This window comes from Glarea lozoyensis (genome assembly GCF_000409485.1).
Source record: "Glarea lozoyensis ATCC 20868 chromosome Unknown GLAREA18, whole genome shotgun sequence".
Classification (NCBI taxonomy): Eukaryota; Fungi; Ascomycota; class Leotiomycetes; order Helotiales; family Helotiaceae; genus Glarea; species Glarea lozoyensis.
Window position 1 is genome coordinate 294317 of NW_007360992.1, and position 23522 is coordinate 317838.

The 23522-nt window shown below is 46.7% G+C and overlaps 9 protein-coding genes across 9 annotated transcripts; 4 read left to right on the top strand and 5 right to left on the bottom strand.

Annotated features, from left to right (window-relative positions):
- Positions 1–1206: 1206 nt before the first annotated feature.
- GLAREA_12325 (Acid phosphatase/Vanadium-dependent haloperoxidase) lies at positions 1207–2463 on the bottom strand (the record flags this gene model as incomplete). The annotated part of the gene is made up of 1 exon (XM_008083107.1): positions 1207–2463. One exon carries the CDS (start codon positions 2461–2463, stop codon positions 1207–1209), a length of 1257 nt encoding a protein of 418 aa, XP_008081298.1.
- Positions 2464–4449: 1986 nt separating this feature from the next.
- Positions 4450–5580, top strand: GLAREA_12326 (NAD(P)-linked oxidoreductase; the record flags this gene model as incomplete). The annotated part of the gene is made up of 3 exons (XM_008083108.1): positions 4450–4687; positions 4738–5264; positions 5314–5580. 3 exons carry the CDS (start codon positions 4450–4452, stop codon positions 5578–5580), a joined length of 1032 nt encoding a protein of 343 aa, XP_008081299.1.
- A 1123-nt stretch (positions 5581–6703) lies between these two features.
- GLAREA_12327 (Glycoside hydrolase/deacetylase) lies at positions 6704–8210 on the top strand (the record flags this gene model as incomplete). The annotated part of the gene is made up of 7 exons (XM_008083109.1): positions 6704–6921; positions 6983–7128; positions 7176–7442; positions 7491–7539; positions 7586–7761; positions 7808–7860; positions 7926–8210. 7 exons carry the CDS (start codon positions 6704–6706, stop codon positions 8208–8210), a joined length of 1194 nt encoding a protein of 397 aa, XP_008081300.1.
- Positions 8211–8674: 464 nt separating this feature from the next.
- GLAREA_12328 (Casein kinase II beta subunit) lies at positions 8675–10072 on the bottom strand (the record flags this gene model as incomplete). Its single annotated transcript, XM_008083110.1, has 3 exons — positions 8675–9175; positions 9229–9474; positions 9536–10072. The coding sequence occupies 3 exons, from the start codon at positions 10070–10072 to the stop codon at positions 8675–8677; spliced, it is 1284 nt and encodes a 427-aa protein (XP_008081301.1).
- Positions 10073–11199: 1127 nt separating this feature from the next.
- Positions 11200–12276, bottom strand: GLAREA_12329 (HMG-box; the record flags this gene model as incomplete). The annotated part of the gene is made up of 3 exons (XM_008083111.1): positions 11200–11304; positions 11356–11664; positions 11716–12276. 3 exons carry the CDS (start codon positions 12274–12276, stop codon positions 11200–11202), a joined length of 975 nt encoding a protein of 324 aa, XP_008081302.1.
- A 417-nt stretch (positions 12277–12693) lies between these two features.
- GLAREA_12330 (P-loop containing nucleoside triphosphate hydrolase) lies at positions 12694–16442 on the top strand (the record flags this gene model as incomplete). The annotated part of the gene is made up of 3 exons (XM_008083112.1): positions 12694–13209; positions 13264–13687; positions 13750–16442. The coding sequence occupies 3 exons, from the start codon at positions 12694–12696 to the stop codon at positions 16440–16442; spliced, it is 3633 nt and encodes a 1210-aa protein (XP_008081303.1).
- Positions 16443–16595: 153 nt separating this feature from the next.
- Positions 16596–17020, bottom strand: GLAREA_12331 (uncharacterized protein; the record flags this gene model as incomplete). Its single annotated transcript, XM_008083113.1, has 2 exons — positions 16596–16754; positions 16808–17020. The coding sequence occupies 2 exons, from the start codon at positions 17018–17020 to the stop codon at positions 16596–16598; spliced, it is 372 nt and encodes a 123-aa protein (XP_008081304.1).
- Positions 17021–18123: 1103 nt separating this feature from the next.
- Positions 18124–20378, top strand: GLAREA_12332 (C2H2 and C2HC zinc finger; the record flags this gene model as incomplete). Its single annotated transcript, XM_008083114.1, has 3 exons — positions 18124–19858; positions 19905–20045; positions 20095–20378. The coding sequence occupies 3 exons, from the start codon at positions 18124–18126 to the stop codon at positions 20376–20378; spliced, it is 2160 nt and encodes a 719-aa protein (XP_008081305.1).
- Positions 20379–22778: 2400 nt separating this feature from the next.
- GLAREA_12333 (Ribosomal protein L29 (L29p)) lies at positions 22779–23326 on the bottom strand (the record flags this gene model as incomplete). Its single annotated transcript, XM_008083115.1, has 3 exons — positions 22779–22790; positions 22845–23070; positions 23175–23326. 3 exons carry the CDS (start codon positions 23324–23326, stop codon positions 22779–22781), a joined length of 390 nt encoding a protein of 129 aa, XP_008081306.1.
- Positions 23327–23522: the final 196 nt, after the last annotated feature.

A 23522-nucleotide genomic window follows, 5' to 3' on the forward strand; every position in this document is an offset into this window, starting at 1 on the left:
AGGGGATTAAGTACGAAGGTGAGATTGTAAGGAGTTTTGGAGTGTGTATTGGAGGTGTTGGTTTGACTTTAAGGCGCATCAAATTGAAATACACTTACAAGCTCAACTCCCAAACACGCTGACTTCCGAAAAATGCTTCTTCAAAACCATACGATTCCTCTACAGACACGACTTATCGGAGTCAGAGAATAAGATTCAACATCCTAAATCTCAACCACCAATCTTTCTGGCCGTTCGTAGTCACTCTTTCTTAGAAGAGTGTTGTTGTAAACCATGAATATGACTAAGGTCTCACGCAACAATACTCAGCTGCTGTCCCAAAGTTTCCTATCTCTCAAAATACAACCGCTACACCCATGAACCTCAGATTACTTCCGAGTCTGCGAAAAAGGCTCTGACAAAAGGGAAAACGCAGATTTCATCATATGACCAAAAGCTAAAGAAGCATGGTAGACCAGAAGAAAATCCGTTCAACACCAATACAACTTCATACCTACATTTAGATGCGATACTCTAGATATGCAAGAGTCATCAACTTACTACCCACATCAAAATAGCTGTCCTCAAACGCCCTCGACTGGCTTACACGCCATCTCAATCGTATTTGGATTAGCCTGCCCGTCTCACAGATATTCAGAAAAACAAGTTTATATCCTCTGAATTTCAATTCCATAAACCCAATCCGACTACATTCCCAGTCTGCCGTGTCTGCCAAGTTTTCTGAATCTGTGAAATTGTGGTTGTGACGCTAGTGTATAGTGACGATCTCACTGATTTACCCGCGATAGTGGTTGGTGACATCCAAGGTCGAATCTTGCCCGAAAAAAGTATAACGCCAGAGCCCTCACACGCCTCCAAAAGCAATTTCGGTCTTATAGTGTGGTGTAGAATACCCCCATTTCATTCCAAATAACCTGTCTGGTATACAAGCCACAAAATTTTCTAACCCCAAAACCCCCCTTGAAAAAATAACACCAATCCCCCATCCCAAACCCCTAAAGCAAATGCCCAAAGGAAAAAACTAAGACACGAATGATCGTCCAAACATTAATATTCATCATTATATATTTGACATGCCATGATCTTTCAGCTTCGCAGTATTATGATTCTCGGCAGATCGTCGTTGACCTTGCGAGAGTAACTCGATATAATCCTACCAATAAGTGTTAATACACAGACAAGACAAAAAACAAAGCGACCACATTTTTAGAATGCGTCCTTTCTCCTTCCGGCGGCGGCACCCACATCGTTTGTAGCTTCGTTCGTATCGTGTCTCTCGGAAAGCTCCATGCCACCGTTTTCGAGATCCGCTGATCCCTTGACTGCTCCTTCCGTCACTGGACTACCTGATCCTGCGTAATTTCCAACACCGATGCCAGCCCAGAAACTTCGGTCGGAGCTGCGTGGTCCCCATGACCAACCTGCGCCTTGACGGATGGGGAGATGGTAATATCTGAATGCGAAGATGGAAGTGACTAGTCCAATCAAGTAACCAAATAGGATGTCAAAGCCATGGTGTCTGAAATCTGAGTATCGTGTAGATGCAATGTATATTGACGCGAACCAGGGTATTATCGCAATAGCAAGAAGATAGACTGGAGGGGCCGCAGCTTCATTTCGAGACGCAATAATTCTGTCATCGTGACCGGTTGGTTCATTATCGTTGTGTTGAGAATGCGGCTTAATGGTAGATCTTTCTGATGCTCTTCTCTCCGTACGAGATGGAAAGGCGGACGTATGTAGATCATCTGTACTGTATGATTTCGGTGCTAGATACGGAACGCTGACAGCGAGCTTCGAGGCAAGATATAAACTCAGATATATCATGCCTGCCGCTGCGAACGAAGCATGTCCGGAGGGATAACTGCGGAAACCATCGTCCATGATATGCTTGTCTGTATTGCGGCAAATGCCATGGTTTACAAGAACAGGCAGAGGTGTTCCAGTGGGCGCTTCTCCATTATCTGCAAGAAACCCTCCTGTGCGGAATTGAGCAATCTTTGACAGGTCTGGGTCACATCGGGAAAGAAGATCAGGTCTTGGTTTTCCAAACAGATTCTTCATGCCCTGAGTGATGAGGAAGGCGGCTGCGTGTGACAATGCCAATCCAAGCCATCCTGTGTGCCATTCCCATATCTTCCTCCGCCATATGAGCGATTTGGGTACTGACTTGGATACTGTCGGTCCAGGAACAAGGAGGATCGAGACGATAAAGATGATGACTGCGGGCGCAACGAGGCAGGTCAATCCCAAGTTGACCGTCGAGATCTTCTCCTGCGTGACAAAGGGAAAGCTGATTTCGGGATTGATGAGGGAGAACGGTCGTTTGTTCGGGGTGATGTTTGCGAGCGCAGCTCCAATTCCTGCGGCAGCAATTATGATGAACCAGTCAAAGACATAGCTGAGGATGAGTGCGACGGATATTCGACCTGAAGGTCCTCGAGACCGCAGGTTGTGCCGCATGGCGGAGAGAATATGGGAGAGAGAGGAAGGAAAAGAGGAGGATGCTTCGAATTATGAGATGCTACTCAGCAATGTATGGTGTTGTTCATAGATATCTGGGGGAGGAATTTCGTGGTGGAAAGATGGAAAGCACGCACTCGAGAATGCGGCAATTAGGAAATACCTGTAGTCTTAAGTCAGCCTCCACGTCTCGCGCCCTTGACTTCTTTTTGGGACCAACTCGTCCAAGACTTTTCGGGAGGTGAGACAAAGCGCCTTTGAGAGTGAGGATCTTGCCCAGCGTGCTACACGCGTCGTGAATGGCTCGAATGGCCACTAACATGCGCCAAGTGCAGGCAGGAGGCGGGCAGGCCTGGGGAGCGACGAGACGACTCCCGTAACTGGAGCTGACGCACGTGAGAGGATTACCCAATCGAGGGGATTTTGGTTGGAGAAAGTTGGAGACAGGGGGAGGATTGTGGCAGTGAAGAGAAGCGAGCGCTGTTGGTTTGAAGTCGGTTCAACTGGTGCGTATGAAGTTGCTATGGTCCGGCTGCTGGCGGTCGGTCTGCTCTGCTTTGTTTTCATCGTGGAGAAGATCGCCGCGCTTCTAAATCGGGGCGGTTATTTCTTTCTGTGAATATTCCAAGATTCATTGTTGTCTTTCACCCCTCAAACCCGATTATTCCTCTAGATTTCCAAGTATTAATAAATGACTTTGTTCATCAGGCTTGCATCCTTTGAATCATCAGGCAGTAGCGTCCCCTGCCAGACCTGGTCGTGTGAACTCTAAAAATCGGCAATAATAATCAATCTTCAGTTCGCAGCCATCTACGCTCATGGACGCGTACCACTGAAGGCTGAGTTAATACGATATTAGTACAAACTTGACGGTGCGGCCACTCGCTATTCGAAGCGTCCAATTACTTTCATCAAGGCAAATCGTTTCTTACTGTACAACCTTGAATTACAGCTGGGTAATAATTTGGTTCCTTGTTGGGACAAGACTGTGAAATCGCACTCCGTCCAAACTTTGCTTTTCCGAACACGATCGAGTTCGGGGTTGAGAGATTGGACGACGGACAATCCAATGGAACGCCTTAGCTGAATAATTCACTCTCAAGCTGGGAGCTTGCTTCCCTCGATCCATCAATACAACTCCTTTATGGACTCAGGCCAATTCCATGGGACAGAAGCAAGACATTGCAATAGCTGACCGCTCGAGGCCGACTTGAAGAAAGCCAAAGGCGCTGCACGCATTCGGCACTCACGTCAATTGCCAACAACTTGCCAGGTCATCTCCTATATTTTTCTATGCACGGTTTCCGACATAAAGCATTTGACTGGCCAGCACAAGATCTCGTTGAAGAGCTGACAGGTGGAGCTGAAACAACATATCCACGAGACTGTGTTCTTGTTCCATTAATTCAAGATAACGGGTGACAGGTAAGGCTTTGAAGGAAGGTATAGTCGTGCTCATACAATTCATTTCGAGTTACTCAGCATTTGAAACGGTAGGTATTTGAGAACAGTTAGATCCTGCATGTTTCTTTTGACCGTCTGACACAGGGACAGAAATGCGGTAAGGCTTGTGGCTCAGGCAACCTGAGGGTCCCCGCCAGATGTGGCTCAAAATTTGAGGTTCAGGCCGTGGCGGACAAACACATCTCACTGCAGGCGGCCCGTTGCAGAATGGGCCGTTGCGTGCGGAGTACAACTATTTTGATATGTTTTGAAAACACCTCCCTCGAAAGTGATTTCTAAGGGTTCCTCAATTGGCATTCGATTTACGAAAGATGAATCTTTCGAATTTACGTCTATCTTGCAATAATTGATTTCAAACTTACCTAATTGACGATCGTAGGACCCCTAAAATGGCGGACCTCATCGCCGACGTCATTCGACCGAGGCACTCCTGACGTAGCACAAAGCAGTAATTGTAGAGCTGGTGGAGCTACCTTTGGGGCCGTCTGAACAGTAGTAGACCTGTCAATTCATCACTTCAAAATGTTTTCTCGTTCAAGAATCACTTCGATAGCATCTACAGCTTCAAGAGCAAATCAAATTACATCACACATTCAACGCAATCAATTCCGCAGTATGGCATCAGTTACACACCACAAGCTCAATACCGGCGCTTCAATTCCAGCTGTCGGATTTGGGACATGGCAAGACAAAGATGACCAAGAGAAGGCAGTTTCAGAAGCTCTCAAGGCTGGGTTCAGGCACATTGACGGTGCTGCAAGTAAGTCATTACCTCTTTATTGCAGAGTTTCTAGCTAATAATCATTCGAGTCTATGGTACTGAGCCAATGATTGCAAGCGCCATCAAAAACAGTGGTGTTCCACGTTCTGAAATCTTTATTACAACCAAGCTTTGGAACAACAGCCATAAACCAGAGGACGTCGAGCCAGCATTAGACAGCTCGTTGAAGAATCTTCAAACCGATTATGTTGATCTCTATCTCATGCATTGGCCATCCGCCTTCAAGCCTGGTTCCGAACTGATGCGAAAAGTTGACGGGAAGATGCAAACTGCAGATATCTCATACGTTGATACGTACAAAGCTATGGAGAAGTTGTTGAAATCTGGGAAGACCAAGGCAATTGGTATTTCCAACTTCTCTCGATCAGAGTTGGAGCATCTTCTGAAGGAAACTAGCGTCGTTCCTGCTGCTCATCAACTTGAGCTGCACCCATGGTTACAACAGAAGGACTTTGTGGATTTCAACAAGAGCAAGGGAATCCACATCACTCAATACTCTCCTTTTGGAAACCAAAATGAGATCTACGACTCTGGAAAAAACATGGGTAAACTAATGGTAAGTCTTCTATCTTGATAGATACCTCAATTCAATTAACGTTCCTTAGGATGATCCAGTCCTCGTCGAAATCGGCAAAAAGCACAACAAAACCGGTGCCCAAGTCGCCCTAGCCTGGGGTATTGCGATGGGCCACAGCGTGATTCCGAAGTCCAAGACTCCTTCAAGAATCAAGCAGAATCTGGAGGGAGACTTCAAGCTTGACGAGGATGACTTGAAGAAGATTGCTGGTATCGATAAGAAGTTGAGATTCAATGATGCAAGCAAGGGATTTGGATACGAATTCTTTTCGGATCTTGATGGAAAGAAGAATTAGAAGTATCTGGCATTTATGAGAGGAGGAAGGTGGTGCGGAGTGTATATATAGCTTGAGAGATTGTATATAGTTTGAGATGATGAGAGCGAAAAATGTATATATTGTATATATATCTACTTATAAAGTAGAGTGCAATGTGTAAATGTCTTCTCATATTTATGTACAAGATCATTTTTCGAATCCACCTGACCCACATCCTCGGCTCGACCCAAAATCATCAAAACGACAGAACATTCAAAACCAAATCAATTTCCAACCAAAACACCACGCGTGTCTCTTTCCTCATAAACATAACAAATCTCACCGAAGATAGCCAGAAACAAGCTCCCATTTTCATCGGGATATCCCATGAAAATCCCCGGCCCAAGCCCCAAAATCTACACCAAAAGTCGCTTAGTTCGAAAATAGATGTTTGGACCCCACCGATCATCCTCGACCTCGTTTCCAAGTCTCCGAACTCCACGCGCGAAACACGTTCATAGCACGTTTGGAATATTACGACGTGCAACAATTAGTTGCTGTTATTGTTGTCACGTGGGGATTGAAGATTCGAGTTGTGAAGATGTATATTTGTGAAATGGCAGGTTGAGGAAGAGAGGGCTGGGAAGGATAAAGACGTGCATTATGAGGTTGGGACGATTACTATAGATTTGGTAATGCGAGGTTGGATGACTACCAAACTCCAAGCACTCGATGCGTCCCAGCCGAATGCTACTCAGGGTTTCGATTCCGTGCATACGCAGTATCTGCACCGAGCATCAACTCTTTCGAGTCAAAACCTCACAACACCAGATGCTTCGCCTAAACAATATACGCCTTAATGCGTGTTACATACACCAGCCATCCCTTCTTCAGCTCACGAATTCTCCCGCACATCTGATTCGTAATGGTGGGTAAATACCAAGGAGCTCTTATGCACGGTTAGGTCGGTGTTTGGTTTCGAGATGTACCGTTTTTCGGATGACGAAGGGGGTCTGTGGTATGGGTTCTTATTAGTGAGTCTGCTGCTGTTTGAGATGGTAAGAATTGTAGGTTCTTTTTGCCTTACGCTCGTTGCTTTACATTCGCTTTGAAAAATTAGGATTCTTGTTGTATCTTTCGCCTAGCCTCACAAGGGACCGAGATGTATCTCACTACCTCAACAGCGATATTGGCGACGACGATTCATCTAGTCTCAGCAGGCGTACTGATTCCAAGAGATATTTCGACGGATAATAGTTGTGGAACTACTGGATCGGGAGGAAGTCCTAGTGCTTTCACTTGTCCTACGGATTTGCCTTGCTGTAGTGTAAATGGCTGGTGTGGATCAACTGATGCGTATTGTCTTGCTTCGAATGGATGGTATGTGTTTTGTTTCTATCCTCTAATTGTTTGCAATACTAAAAGCTAACTGATCTTTCAGTCAATCCGGATTTGGAACTTGCAATACCACAACTACTACTTCAGATGGGGACAGTGCTGGATCCGGCGGAGAATGCGGACCTGGAAAGGGAAATTGTATAGCATCTGAATGTTGCTCATTAGCTGGATTCTGCGGCACTGGACCTGGTATATATCTCCCTACCTACCTCATAACTCTCACTTACACAATCCAGATTTCTGTAAAGCACCAGACTGCCAGTTCAACTTCGGACCCGCCTGTGACGCCAATGCCATTCCCGCAGGCACAAACACATCATCTATCCCACGTACAAAAATCGGAGATGTATTATATGGCTCTGCGGGTATCTATGATTGTGCAGTTGCTGGGGATATGGCACTTACATTCGATGACGGACCATATATCTACACAAGCCATATCCTGGATTTGTTAAAAGAATATAATTCTAGTGCTACATTTTTCGTTACTGGGAACAATAACGGTATGTCCCCTTCTACAAAACCTAGAAAATTCGCTGATCAAAAAACAGGAAAAGGACAAATCGACAACATATCACTTCCATGGCCTGCACTTCTCCAGTGCGTCCTCCCCGTCTCATAAAAATTCAGAGCTAACAAGACCTAGACGCATGAACAGCGAAGGCCACCAAATAGCATCCCACACCTGGTCCCACGCCGACCTCTGCAACATCACCTCCACCGAGCGCAAAAATGAAATGTTCAAGAGTGAAATGGCGATCCGGAATGTAATCGGTTCTATACCGACATATATGCGTCCACCGTATTCAAGTTGTACCGCCGGTAAGTTGTCGATATCCGAAATCTAAGAACTAGGCTGATGAAACAGAATGTGGTTGCGAAGCAGACATGGAAGAACTAGGCTATCACATAACATACTTCGTACGTCCTTTTCCCCCCTCTCTCCTCCCTCTCTCCCCCCTTTCCTCAAGCTAACACCCCAACAGGACCTCGACACATCCGACTACCTCAACGACTCACCCACGCTAATCTCCAACTCCAAAACCATATTTGACGCCGCTCTCGCCGGGAAATCCTCCGCGACAGATGATTTTCTAGTGATAGGCCACGATATCCACAACCAGACGAGCGAGGTGCTGGTAGAGTACATGTTGCAGGGGATGCAAAGGGAGGGATATAGGGGGGTGACGGTGGGTGAGTGTCTGGGCGATGCGAGGGCGAATTGGTATCGTGTTGATGGGGAGGTGGTTTTGGGTAGTGAGGGGAGTTAGGGAGAGGGTGTGAGGGGATTGGGAGTTTGGTTGTTAATAATGTAGGAAAATTTATGGCTTTGGGTAATATGTAGATTTAGATGTTTGCGAGTAATGCAGCCAACGGATGGAAATAATTCATACAAGCAAGATCTTATCCGGGACCATGTCGCGAGTAGACGGACAGGCTCTACTTTGGCTTTCAAAAACAAAACGTTTAGCTGTCATCACTTGTGACCAAACAAAGTGGGGATTAGAACCTGAACATGAAGTTGCTATCAAATCTCGCGTAATCGAAAACCGTCTAATAGGAGTCGGCCCAAGCCAATCCCACATACGCCATTATGTCCATTTCCCAACGCCAAACAGTGCATTTCATGGTCCCTGCATGCCCACACCCACAAGACCCACAGCCCTTCCCTATGTGATTACCTGAGAAGCGAATCACTCTTTGCAGGTCTCGTCAAAAAGAGTCCACCGGCAACTCAGACTTGATTTGGGTTAACAGATCCTGCTTCAACCGTTCCATTCTCAATCGCTTCCATATCGGCCTCTTCATCTTCATCTTCTTCCTCTGAATCTTCCGCATCAACATCTTCCTCATCATCTTTGAATCCGCTTTCTATTTCCAGTTTTCTTAGCCTTTTTCTCATTTCATCTCTTTCCGAATGTTGCCAGCGTATCAAAGATGCTGGTGCATGAACCTTGAACCCGTAAATTCTAGGGGTGTATCGTTCGTAGCTTTTGATGGGTATGAGCGCAGGATATACTTGAAATATGATATTGTGGAAGGATGTGCCAAAATATGCACCATCTATCGCTGAATGGCGAGAGGACTTGGGGTTGTAAATGTCTTCACATCTAGCACAGTAGAGTTTGACCGCTTTGATATTTGGGTTGTCTGATTGGCCCATAGGGAGAAGGGGGTGCGATTTGCAAGCCACTCGAGGACATTTGCCAAAGTCGGCCTTCTTGTACTTTTCCAACTACGAGACGTTGTGTTAGTTTGACATCCCAATGATGGAACAAATGTTCATACCATCTTTGCTAGGCCTCTAGTAGTCACTATATATCTTGCATGAACAAGTCCATATAAGTGTCTCGCAGATTTCTCTATAGTCTCCCTCATCTCATCATCGCAATCCAAGTCGAAAACGTCCGTGACAAGGTCCAGAGCATATTGATAGTATTGAACTTCCGTATTGAGCCCAGTCAGATTGAATCTATCGGTCAGATAATCTTCGTCAATCTCGCAAAAGTACTCGTTGCCTCGTGACGAGATAAACTGTTCATGAATTTGTTAGCATGTTTACAAGAGCCGGTGATGTAAAAGAAACAATAAGTACGTCGGCTTCAAAATCTCCAGGTTTGCTAAACGCATTCATGGACCTAGACAGATGAGATCTGCTCTTCTCCCGGGCTGCAAATATTGTCGTTCGCGGATCTGATCTACGGGGCCGACCAAGCCTGGTCCCTTTCTTCCTTGATCGCGATTTCGAGCGACCAGGTCTTGTACGGTATAGATTCTGGGTAAGGTTCTTTGCAATTATTTGCAACAAGTCGTCTGACACTTGGACCCCACCATCTATTCCATGAGAGTGCTGACGCGGAGAGCTTTTGTTCGGACGAGGAGGAGCTGCTTGATGTCCCACTGAACCCCAGTTGTTTGCTTGCTTCAACGATACTTCGTACACTAAAGCCTTGACTTTCAGTGTATTAGATGGCCTTGTCTTTGGGTGGTTTCCATCTCCATGCTTTTGCGACCTTTGATATCGTATGACTAGGAACGTCGTAGTTGCGTAGGTTGGATCATCCTCGTGACGCTCAAAACGATCTTGTATCTCGGTCGCACTCGTCCTCCTACCCTCTTGGGGTTGTGCCATAGAATCTTCACAAGCAAGCGCGCATGGCGCACAAAGTCTAAATGAAAACGTTCCAACTTACCCAGTCTCTCCAGTAACTTGTATAGTCACTATCGGTTTCGCTATTGAAATCTTCCATGGTGCGCAATACCTGTAAGCAAGTGCCAAGGTAGCACCTGCCCGTATATTGGCAATGTTGTGTCTTTGTGTCGTGGGAAGATTCCGACGCTGGTGTTGTGGGTTAGAGGGAGAGACTTTGGGGTCGAGATTCCCTGTCCTAGCTAGAGGGGTAGTTCTAGCCTCAGGTGTCAATGCACTATTGAAGACTGTTTCGCCAAGAGTGAGATGAGAGACTCTAGTAGGCTATTGTTATCAAGACTTCCCTTGTTTGCATTTGATTTTGTTCTCTCAACTTTACTTACGTATATTGTTGACGTCTATTTCTTATTAATTATTTTGTGTAACAGAGCTGTGAACGACATATGTCACCTAGATGGTCCTCAGGTCATAACGAGCTATGAGGTCCACAATTCACATTATAACTTTGCTTGAACAGGTTGAGATCTACCGGGATGTGTTTATGCTGCTGGTATAAATCCACATGTTGAAGCTGTTTTAATACTGGAATCTGAATGTTCCAAGGTGTCTTTCTGTTAGACGATGCATGTATGCTACATAATGTATGCTACATACATTCACCAAGGGAGTCTCATTGACATCCTAATATCATAAGAAGTGACGAAAACAATGAGGGATATTTCTAGACTCCAGAAAGAGAACAACGAATTCTAGATATCAAAGGAGTCTACAATATAGGCCTCTGAAATTAACTGATAGTTTCACATTGCTAGCTTGGCTTGAGTTACGGAACGCTCATTTATTTAACTATCTGATGGAAACCGAGTCGTCACAATATGACTTATATCTTACACCCCCTCGGATCCACCGAGATTTACTTCATGTAACAAGGAGATACACGTATAGGGAATAGTGAACTCTATACAGAGCGTACGTTGCCGACTAAGCACCGGCTTTACTTGACTTCTTCGGGAACTCGATACGCCATGGCACCTGACTGGGGGCCGCCCAAAACCCATCACGATCAAAGAAAATTACACATGACATATAGTATACAACATCTACACCGACTAAGCAGTAGCTTTTGACACAGGGCGACCGGGTTCATGGTTGAAGACCGTCTTAAACTCTTGCTGGTATCGTTGACTCTCAGCAGATCGGCGGTCCTCGTAAACCTAGAGACATATTAGAATGGCTCGCAAATCTTTTGGTTCTAATGCACTAACCTTCTTCTCTGCCGGCGGAAGCGCAGCCCATTCAGCCATAACAAGTTTCATCGACTCACCCATAGGGATGCCCTTGAAATCTCCACTAGCGTACCTGTCCTTCAGAAATAGCCCGTTAGCGTTTGCTGGTCGTTTTGGAATTCTATCGTCATGTATAAGCACAAGCCTTGTCGGCTTTGAAATCCTCTTGTTAAGCATTCTGCGGGCATTATTCGCCAATCTGATCTGATCTGGAGTGAAGCTCTGGACCCATTTCTTGTATTCTACCAAATTAGCACTTTTCGCTTCGTTGGCTTTATGATTGTAGAACTAGTGCATCTGTCAGCAAGCGAAGAGCGAGGGCTGACAGCTTAGAATTACCTCCAATTCAGCAGGTGAGAGGTCCCTGAACTTAACACCGGCATTTTTCATCTTTTCGCCTTGCTCCGCCAGTGTGCTGGGTCCCTTAAGCGTATTGGTTTCTGTTAAAAATACCTGCCAAGCTGTGTGTGGTAAAGGCTTAGGGGCGGAGAGAGCGAGGGCTTTCAATTCAATCAGTTGAGTTGCCTTTTTCCTTCTCTCCAGGTGAATCTTTTGAAGGTCGGTGAGACCTCTCTTCTTTTGTTTGGCCGGCTTTTTGGCCTTTGGCTTTGCTTTTGGTTTCGGCTTCGCCTTTGACGCGATCTTCTTTTTAGGCTTCTTCACGGGCGCCTTGGTGGCTTTTGTAGATGGCTTTTGGGCCTTCGTGGTTGCAGGTTTGGTAGTACTTTTTGTAGCTGTTGCAAAGGCTCGAAAGGTGCAAGCTGGAGCAGACAGCGGGGCTTTGAATTCTGGTTGACCATTTTGTTTAAGCTGCCAGATGCCCTGACGAACTGGATCGGTTGGTGCTAAAGCTCTGGCTCCGGTGCGTCGAATCGCGGCGCGTCCGATGCTGGATAACATGATGCGGACCGCCAACGTCGTAGCGAGGTTTTCGTAAAAAATTGAGATAGGTCTGGGGTGAGGTGAGTCGGCGTCAGGGAGAGGAGAGTTTTGATGTCGAATTATCTGTTGCCGGTGTCCCAGCCCCTTTGCGTTCTCTCACACGCGCTTGGGCTGTCGGCGAGTTGAAGCTCTGTTTTGCGCTAGCGGTTTTTGAGTTAGCGTGCCAAGAAAAGGGACAACCTTAATCATGGATATTCGAGCAACTCGCATATCCATAGGCAAACCCCACACATACTCCGTCTGGAGCCTCAACGACATCAGGCAGTGGACAATATCGACACCTGTTCCCCGACCAAGTAGAAGCCTTGGCTTGGGCTGTAGACTGGAGCGACCAGTCATTTTGCCAGAGTATATCTGCCGTTCATCGAGGCAAAGATGGTCCGCCACAGGAACACTCGCTCACCATCGCCAGCAGGAAGTCAGCACTCTTCTAAAAGACAAAGACGAGACGAAGATGTCAAACGAGACCGACCACGCAGAGACGAAGACGGGCGCGGTGCGCGGAGACGAAGCCGTTCGAGAAGTTTGGACGTAAGATTTTCTGGTGGTGGTACAAATGGTCGGGTTTCTGACAAAAGTCGTGAGCAGCGCCGACACCGAGACCGCGATTCCACTCGACGAAGAGACCGCTCTGTAGACCGCAGAGAGGACGATTACTACAGGTCTAGTAGAAGAGACCGAAGTAGAGACCGTAGGGAGCGTTTCGATCGAGACCGATCGCCAGACAGACGGCGGCGCAGAAGCCGCGAACGCGACTATCGAGACAGGCGAGATGACTCTAATGATAGAGCTTCAAGGCACCACAGGGACTCTACTGACTGGTCCCGTAGCAGAGAAGATGGGCATCGTGGAAAGCCAACAAGTAAATCGGAAAGTGCCAAAGTTGCGGAGGTCAGTCGCCCATCACACTCTCAGGTGTATACTCCTTCTAATACCTCCGAACAGGTGTCGAAGCCTACGTTACCTCCAGGGCCAACGGAGGCTGAGAAGAAGGCTGAGCGGCTAGCTAAGCTGGAAGCATGGAAAAGAAAGCAGGCCGAGGAAAAGGAGCGGAGAGAGAAAGAACAAGCAGCTGCTGGATCGCAAAAACCCTCAGATATAATTGAACAAAAAGCCAGCGATGCTCCCGTTCTTGCGTCGCCAACGTCACCGAGTACGCCAGGGGATGTTGCTTCGCCCGCACCTTATGCCGGAAAGTTTGACCCAAAAGCAATTGCTAAGAAGGCTGTAGCCAGTTCGGGCAACACGGGTGCTTTAGGAAATGATGTACCATTGAAGGGATTGACCAAAGCGTCCGCCATCTTACCTTCCTCGGTCAAAGGGTCACAATCTGACATTAAGCCAAGATCTTTTGGCAGCAATCCTACTGGTAAGCCGATTTCATTTCTCAGTAATCTAGTGTGAATAGCTACTAATCACAAAAATATCCAGTATCTGCACTACCAAAAGCGAGAGCAAATCTCAGTGGATTCGGTTTAAGTGTCAAGTCAGGTCAGGAAAGTGATAAGTCTTCATCGAAACGAACCCTGGATTTTGGTGAGGACGAGGGGGGAAGGAAGAAATTAGAAAAGCTACCCACCCTGTCACTGGCAATCGCCGAGGATGATACTACTGCGCTCGCTAACGTTGATGAAGGAGAGGAAGACGATGATGTTGATATGGAAGATGCTGGTACCGAAGAGGAAGCCGCAGCCGCCGCAAGAGCCGCAGCCGAAAAGCGCGAAGAGAGACTTCAAGAAGAAAGCCTTGCAAAAACAACACCCGATAGGTCTAAACCCTCTGTTACTGAAGGGGATACGGTTATGGCCAACGGAACCAATTCTGGGGTTGAGATATCGGTGCCCGATGAGATTGACGAGGTTGACCCTTTGGACGCTTATATGGATGCGATGGGTGATCCTTTTGCAGCCCCGACGAATACGGGATTCTTCAACAAAAGTCAAGGAAAAATCCGTCAACAAGAGCCAGAAGCCTTGTTCGGGGATGATGATGTTGAACTAAAAGCCATCGAAGCAGACCCAGACGATATCCTTGCGATGGCAAGCAAATCAAGGAAAAAGAAGGAGTTACCTACTATCAACTATTCAAAAATTGACCTGGAACCATTCCGCAAAAACTTCTATACCGAACCTGCCGAGCTAGCGGACATGACGGAGACTGAGCTTGCTGATTTACGTCTTGAGCTTGATGGAATTAAAGTTGCCGGTAAGGACGTTCCAAAGCCTGTACAAAAGTGGTCCCAATGCGGTCTCAATGTTCAATCACTAGATGTCATCCGGAAATTGGGCTATGATAGACCGACAGCGATCCAGATGCAAGCGATTCCAGCGATTATGTCCGGACGAGATGTCATCGGCGTGGCCAAGACTGGTTCTGGTAAGACAATTGCGTTCATGCTACCTATCTTTCGACATATTCGAGATCAGAAACCACTAGAAGGATCTGATGGTCCTATTGGGCTTATTATGACTCCCACGCGAGAACTTGCTACTCAAATCCATAAGGAATGCAAACCTTTCTTACGAGCTATGGGTCTTCGTGCAGTATGTGCATATGGTGGAGCTCCTATCAAAGATCAAATTGCAGATCTCAAGCGTGGAGCCGAGATCATTGTTTGTACGCCGGGTCGTATGATTGATTTGCTCGCTGCAAATTCTGGGCGAGTCACCAATCTTCGTCGTGTCACCTATGTTGTTTTAGACGAGGCAGACCGCATGTTCGACATGGGTTTCGAACCGCAAGTCATGAAAATATTTGCGAACATTCGGCCAGACCGACAGACGATCCTCTTCTCGGCCACAATGCCTAGAATCATGGACGCTTTGGCAAAGAAGACTCTGAATTCGCCAGTAGAAATCACTGTAGGAGGACGTAGCGTTGTTGCACCTGAAATAACCCAAATCGTCGAAGTTCGAGAGGAGAAGGAGAAATTTCACCGGCTTTTGGAACTCCTCGGGGAACTTTATGACAAGGACGAAGATGCTCGCACTTTAATCTTCGTCGATCGACAGGAAAAAGCCGACGATCTGCTGAAGGATTTGATGCGGAAAGGTTATCCATGCATGTCAATTCACGGAGGCAAAGATCAGATCGATCGGGATTCCACCATTGATGATTTCAAGGCTGGAGTTATTCCTATCATGATTGCTACCTCTGTTGCGGCTCGAGGCCTAGACGTAAAGCAACTAAAACTAGTCGTTAATTTTGACGCTCCGAACCACTTGGAAGACTATGTTCATAGAGCTGGACGGACTGGCCGAGCTGGTAATACCGGCACCGCTGTGACCTTCGTCACTGAAGATCAAGAACAATTCTCTGTCGGCATCGCGAAAGCGCTCGAACAATCTGGACAACCTGTCCCTGATCGGCTTAATGAGATGCGAAAGTCTTTCCGAGATAAGGTCAAGAGTGGTAAGTCAAAAGATAGCTCAGGGTTTGGCGGAAAGGGCTTGGAACGTCTTGATGCGGACCGCGAAGCGACAAGAATTCGGGAGCGAAAAACTCACAAAACGGATGGCGATGATGAAGATGATAAAGAGGAAAAAGTGGGAGATGACGACGTGGTTCTCAAAGCTGCTTCTACTGTACAACCAGCATCTGCGGCCCCTGCGCCACAGCTGTTTGGTGTTCCGAAAGGGATTGACTTGGATGGCAAGATCACGGTCCATCGCACCGAAGCTGCTACAGTTTCTGGCTCCAAGAATAAGCTGGAACAGGTCAATTCTGCTATTGAGCAAATCAACGCGCGCCTGAACAAGACCGGCCAACTGCGGTCAGGTGTTCCAATCGATAACAAAGGTCCGGATGCTGGAGCGTTCCATGCGACGCTTGAAATCAATGACTTTCCTCAGAAAGCAAGATGGGCTGTTACGAATCGCACAAATGTGGCCAAGATCCTAGAGGCAACGGGTACATCTATCACCACGAAAGGTAGTTTCTACGCAGCCGGAAAGGAGGTTCCTGCTGGGGGCGACCCGAAATTGTACATCTTGGTGGAAGGTGACACGGAGGTTGTAGTGACAAACGCCATGAGGGAGTTGATGAGACTGCTCAAGGAGGGTACCATGGCTGCAGCTGATGCTGAAGGTAGAGCACCTGCGAGCGGTAGGTATAATGTTGTCTAGTATAGCACATATTCGGGCTTAATATTGCATGACCTCTTGGATATACATTGGCCCTTTAAATAGCGATAACATCGACGATTATCAATATTCAATCCCCCAGCAATGTTCTTTATGACAAGTCCCCAACTCTAAGCTCAATCAGCCAGTAACTCATCAATTGTAAGCTCTCGTCTCGGCTGCCGAATCCGCATCTCTCATCCTCCTCGTAGCTTCACTGGTTTCCTTCAACGTATCCGTCTGCGTCTGTCTTTTCTGCTCCTGTAATTGTGATCCTAGCTTTCCTTTCGGTTTACCCGCACTTTTCGCTCTTGCCTACTCGCTCATATCAGTCAATCATCTTCACCCTATTAACCTGCGCAACGTACCTCAGCGGCCTCAGCAGCCTTCCTCCGCGCATCCTCCTGCGCGCTACCTCCGGCATTCGAATTCGCATCTCCCAGCGTCCTCGCCGGTCCACCTACGGTTCGCGATTTCGGTACCGGCGCGGTGGGGTTTGTGGTTTGCGGAGGGGCAGATGAGAGCGTGCGGCCGGGTTGGGCGAAGGCGTCAGAGGAGGATTTGCCGCATATGTTGCCCATCTTCTGGGTTGAAGTGGGAAGAAATTATATATTTAGGTGGGAGATGGGCAACGGTGGTGGGATAGGTCGTTATAGGGAATGGCGCATTGCGGTTTGGATGAGGAAGGTGGAGGACGCGGGTTCTTGGGTGGCTTGGCTATGCGCGTGGGTGATTCCGAGGGTTTGGCATTGGGATTCGGATAAATGTGCAGGAGGTGATTGTGTGGGATTTCCAAGTCTCTTTGATTGAATATGAGGTTCATCCCGTCCTGTGACACAACTTGCGGTCGATTGACTACTTAAAGGACAATCGATAAGCGGTGGAGGGGTCGAGACGCCGGTCCGCCGACGATGCCTGCTTCTGTTGTTGACTTTGGGTGGTTGTTGGTGGGTAGAGCGGCGGGAAAATTATTTGGAACTGATATAACTCACGGTGTATTCCTGGTACGAGGAAGTTGACGGGATAAGTTTTGGTAATTGCAGGCTCACTGAGATGGAACTTGGGATTCATGATTCGGACTTTGTAGAGCAATAGTATAAAAATGTGGCATACTTACCCTTGGAAGCCGCTTTATGTATTTTGACGACCTCGTCTTCCCCTCGCAAATGGGCAATATTCTGCTCTTTCTCTCCCATCGTAGAATATTATTCTCATCATCTTCGTCTTGACCACCTGCACCCCGCGGTCTTATCGAGTCATCATCGAGGCGTCTGTTCCTTTGTTCCACGCACGTGCTGGCTGAACAATCAGCGTGCGCTACTGGCCGAGCACTTTTCGAATCTCTGAGCACCCGGATGGATACCTACCACTGATCTCATCCCCCAAAGGCAGGGACCCAGCAAGTACGTGCTCTCTTTCGTGCTACCCCCCATTCGATGTCCAACTATTCTATGCGGAAAATGTTTTCAAAGCGGTAGATCTTGCGTCAAGCAAGCACATGTGCTGCAATTTTGGCAAGAGCGGAATCATTACTTTGCTCGCTCCGCTCTATCTACCCAACGACCTCTTTGTCACTTGACTTGCGTTCTGTTGCTTCACCTTCTCTCACCCGACCGCTGCTGTCGGGCTCGAATTGCAACGGGATTGTTTGGAAGGGTATTGATTCACGGACAATATATTGACCATGGAATCTCAGGAATTTGTGTCACAGGGTCAGCCCTACGGCTTCCCGGATGATATATCCAACATTTGGACTATTGCGAACGACACGGATCCTTTCTTCACGTCGGAAGGATATCAGTATCCCGAGTTTCAGCAAAACATCGCTTTTGACAGCTTCCCGCACTTCGAAGCCGACAAGAGATCCGAGGGCAAACCATCAGTCGGCGACATGCCTCAATCAGTAATGGCTGCGCGGCCTCCAAGTCTGTCTGGGCCCATGAGTCCGGCTTTCACTCATCGATACAACTCGAATCCTCGGGACATCTCTACTCAGGCCATGTTTGCGCGCCCTATCACACATCCAACGCCGGTCGAGTCTTTCGATCGTTCTACTGCGAAGAGGGTCAGAATTGATCCCGAGGCCACCAAGCATGAATGTCAAGTTGTCGACAAATGCTTCTCCCAGACTGGTTCTCAAAGCACTTGCTGTAGCAGTTGCTCTGATGGGGAGCCATGTGTCGATCCGGAGTGTGCAGAGGAAGTAGTGGCATCTTGTGGAGAGTGTGCTTGTGGCATACCAAAGTGTTCCTGCCCTGAGCATGATGATACACCAAGGAACAGAGAATCTGCAACCAATTCGGATGGGTTTTTGGAATCGAGACTACAAGATTGGACCAATTCCACCCAAAATGCTTGGAATCCGCAGTCGCCTCGAATGGGTCCAACCCATATGGAGAATAACGTTGATCAGTCTTACGGTCTCTATAGTGGCATACATTATAGCTCGGTAGAACAGTCACCAATGGCAACCACACCTTCTGCTGTCAATATGTCGACCTCCTTCTCGCCAACAACTGGCCTACAAACGCCGTCAAATTATGGCGCTCAATCAAACTCATACGATCCTAGCCTTGGAGTTCTCTCTGGAGCGGGCGCTTCGTTCCAACCTCCTCCAGTTGCCAATCAATGGACAGACTCGGAATATGACCAGGACAACTCTCCATTTCCTATGCTTTGTGCGTGGGAGGCTTGCGAAGAAAGATTTCAGAACAATGAGGATTGGCTAGCTCACTGTTTCGACACGCATGTAGCTCCTCAGATGACGCTTCATTGCCCTATTCAGCAAGAATCTTGTCCTGAGAACATTGCGCCAAACTTCCTCAACCATATGAGTTCTAATCATGGTTACGATTTCACAGCACCATCTCAACCATTGATGTGTCCAGCGCCAGACTGCGATCCAGATCGTGTCATTCCTAATGCTTACATGTTCCAGACCCATTTCAGCCGAGCTCATGCCATGCCTGCTCAGGGCTCACTCCTATGTGAAGTGCAAAGATGTAATACTACATTCAATGACCTGAACGAGTTCTCAACCCATCTCACACATCAGCATTTACTCAAGGGTGGTGAGGCTGAGATTGACCTCGACCATCAAGCAGGACTCGTTCCGAAAACAATACCATCTGCGAAAACTTTGGTAGAAGCTGTGATGAGTCCCCCAGTCCAGAAAGCAGATGATGATGCTCATGTTTGTTTATGGTCAGGGGTGGAGGGCAAGACTTGTGGTTCATTCTTCGAGTCGGCTCCTGATCTCCACCAACATATTGTCAAAGAGCATCTAGCATCGCTAGACAAGAAGTCTGGATATAAATGCTGCTGGAAGGGATGTACTCGTGCAGATAAAAGAGGAAACGAGAAGTGCGGCTTTTCGCAGCGGGGAAAATTGGAGCGACATATGGCATCCCACACAAATTGTAAGTGTTGTTCCCAAGATTTATAAGCACTTCCTAATACTTGTAGATAAATGCTGCACATGTAACATTTGTCATAAGAATTTCTCCGCAGAGCAAGCGTTGGCGCAGCATATGAATCTGCATAGCAATGAAAAGCCATGGCAGTGCAAGTATTGTACGAAGCGGTTTCCACAACAGAGCGCATGCAGTATGTAACTTTGAATACACCTTTTATGAAATCAACTAATTGCTCGCAGCTGTCCACGAGAGGACCCATACAAAAGACAAACCATTGGCATGTGAGATATGTGGCAAGTGTTTCTCGGAGTCTTCAAATTTATCCAAACATCGAAAGACGCATGGTGAGCGTGGAGTACACGAATGTCCCGTGCCAGGATGTCCAAAATCCTATCACAGGATGGATATGCTCAAGCGACATATGGCTTCGCATAAGAAAGATTCTGAAAAGCGTGCTGGCAGTGTTGGGTCAATTGCATCTAGAGACACTCGAGGCAGCAGTGAAGTTCAAAGTTCGAGTTAGGGTTGTCGAAACATACATTAAGGGTCACATAGAGAGGTTTTAGGCGAATTGGGCGCTTATGGGAAAGTAAAAAAACAGAGCAAAAGTGAATAGGAGGCTACGGCGAATTTACCATTGCAAGGAGTTCAACAAAATTTCGGGTACGAAGGGCATGATAGATTACGATGATGATGATGTTTGGACGGCAGCTTTTGAGTTTAGTTATACCACTCCGGCTTTTTATAGCTGTTGAGATTGCGGGTCATTGATGGGAGTTTTTGCGGATGGGAATGAAAAGAGACATGTTGCCGGGGTTTCTGGGGATTGAGACATTAGAGCTCTGTTGGGTGGTTTGGTTGAATGAGATCTTTTGAATGAGTGACTTGATTTTCAGCGGGGTGAGGATTGTGAAGTGCCGTCTTGCGTGATGGTGATTTACATGTTGAGGTATGGCCACAAGTTGAAAAGAACCGGTACCTTTCACTACAGACCATCTCTTTTGAGGATTCATCCTGACATTTACTAATTTACAAGTCATGGCTTTGAAGATATTTTTCAATTACTCTCTTTTATCTTTTCATATCCCATTGTCTTTCCTCGCAACAACAGATTGTCCCACTTGAATGAAAGACCTGTACTTACCTCACAAACTTGTAGAATCATACATCGCAATGTTCCTATTACTAAATACAACTATCATATTTGAAATATTCATCCAACCTCACCCACGACCATTCCTTCGTTGGACCAAGAATATAGCAAACAGGGTGTTGATCCAAGCACAATTTTGAGTAACGCGATCATCTTAATTTGAATCTATTCAACCCGCCTAATATTTACCCTTCCTGAGCATATCCACTAATCCCACATCCTGTTTCTCAGACTCAGGAGAGCTCTTTTCGGCAGATAGATAATTATCAATTTAATTGCGGTTTACATCTCAGAATAAGCTGGTATCGAAGATACAACCTAGGGGCTTTCATTAGATCAATAGAGTTATATGTAGCATCACAACCGAGAGCCAGAAATATGATCTTGTAACTCCAACAGCATTAAGATGCTTTGAGCAGAGTTCTCTTGGACGCATCAAGAGCAGGGATGGAATGAGAGTGAGGTGTTGGCAATTTGAATTTTAGACTTTACTCCTTCCCTTTAGTTTGGGCCCAAGGGTGGCAGAAGATGTGGCTTATATAGATACTCTGTTTTTGTTGATTCGAAGATGAGGGGGGATTAAATGATAGTGGACGAGTTTGATGGAGTGTAGTGATTCTATTTTTGGGAAGAGTTGACAATGGAAAAGTATAGGACCAGAAGATTTCATGAACGAATAGTCTCAGAAGTGATATCAGGAATAAAATGTAAACCATGGAGTATCCTTTACCACGACGTCGGTCTTTATATTCGTGTTAGCTTGGACGTCAACTTGGCGCACTTAATTAATTATATCCAGTGACTGAGTTTCAAAAAACCTGAGGTAATTCTGATTTACCATTTTCCGAAAACGAGAAGAGATGAAGAAGGTCGGTTAACAGACGTAAAGATCTCTTGTTCATAATAAGTCTGGATTGGCGTCCTGAAAATCCAAGCAAAAGGGATAGAACCAAAGACTTCTTGGAGATATAGAGATGATGACATCTTCAGAGCGGATGGAAGACAATATTCAGAGAATTCAAATCACCACCAGAACAAACTCTAGCTTCGTTATGCATTTCCGTGAGACGAGTTTCGGTTCCGAGAAGGCAATGATACCAGTATTGTGGGACCACAGGGTGACAAATCAAGTGATAAAAAGGGATGTTTAATGAACTTGGACCTTGGATGTGTGTAACGGGAAAAAGAAAAAAATGGCAAGGGCAGTTGGATGAACGAAAAAATTCCTCCCAGAGGTAAATGCGTAACAGGAAGCAGAAGTTGTAACAAAACAACAGGTACATATGAACAAAGTCCTCTGGGGAGTAAACGAGCACTTTATGCTAGAATTCATAGAACCCGACGCAAGTGCTATGGACACAATTTTTCTCGATTCGTAATAATCAAGGTGTTCGAGGATAGCGTAGCCGTTTCGTACCTCGGATTGTAGTCCTCAGACAAGCGTTGTAACGGGGTGAGCTAAATCATTGAAAATCGGCAGCCAAATAAAGTAGATAATCCGGTAGAAATTACACGGCCAGTTCTTCAAGGAAACTCCAACGGACCGGTTCGTTTGTGGACAAAATCCCAGAAGAGCACCGCAACACCCCTTGAAACAACATCGCATCACATCACATAAAATCGTGTCGAGACCATATTTGCTTATTGTCGTGATTCTTTTAGGGTGGCTCCACGCCTACCATGCTATTCTCGATGATACACCGTAACCCTAGAAATAAATCAAGCCGTTTGCAAAGAAGCCATGCCACAAAACGATTCCCAAAGTTCCCTCTAAGCCTCAGCCTGCCCAGCCATTAGTCTTTGAAAATCCTAACCCAGATCAACATTTCGACATACCTTGATAGCGTATTTCCGTTGTGGGAAGTGTACCGATCGCTTCTTTGTCTTCTCCAATGTCTTTCCGCTCTCGTTCTTGGTTAGGCGTCTTCGAATGGCACGTGTCTGCTTTGGTCGGAGGTCGAGTGGTGTGTACTTCTTTCCCTTGTAGAAGAGACGGAGCTGAGCGCGCTGGTTTGCGTTGATGACTGTGAGAACCTTCGCGATCGATTTTCGGATATCGTGACTATGAGAATATAGTCATTAGTACATTGTCCATCATCCCAGCATCCTCTGCCATGACATCTTGACTCTGTCCTAAGCTCGCCCTTCGCAACGGAATGTACGCACATCTTTGTGAGCTTCGACGCTGATCCTCCAGCAATCTTCTGTGTTCTCAATTGACCCAACTCTGTCTTCAACTCTCCAAGTTGCTTAGCAAGGTCGGCCTTGTTCTTGGACCAAAGTTGGCCAGTCTTAACTTTTCCGGACGACTGTCGCATGTGAATTAGCCACCCTGATCTTCTCAAAAAGATGTGCCTGCATCATTATAATATCGGCATCAGTTCCCCTTACCATCGTGAGTTTTTGCCGTGCGTTGGTTGTCGATTGGAGGGGTGGTCGTCGTTGTCGTTAAAAGATCGCGAAATTATTCGATTACAGGAAAATTGCCTTGGTGGGCGGCGGTCAACGCGCTAA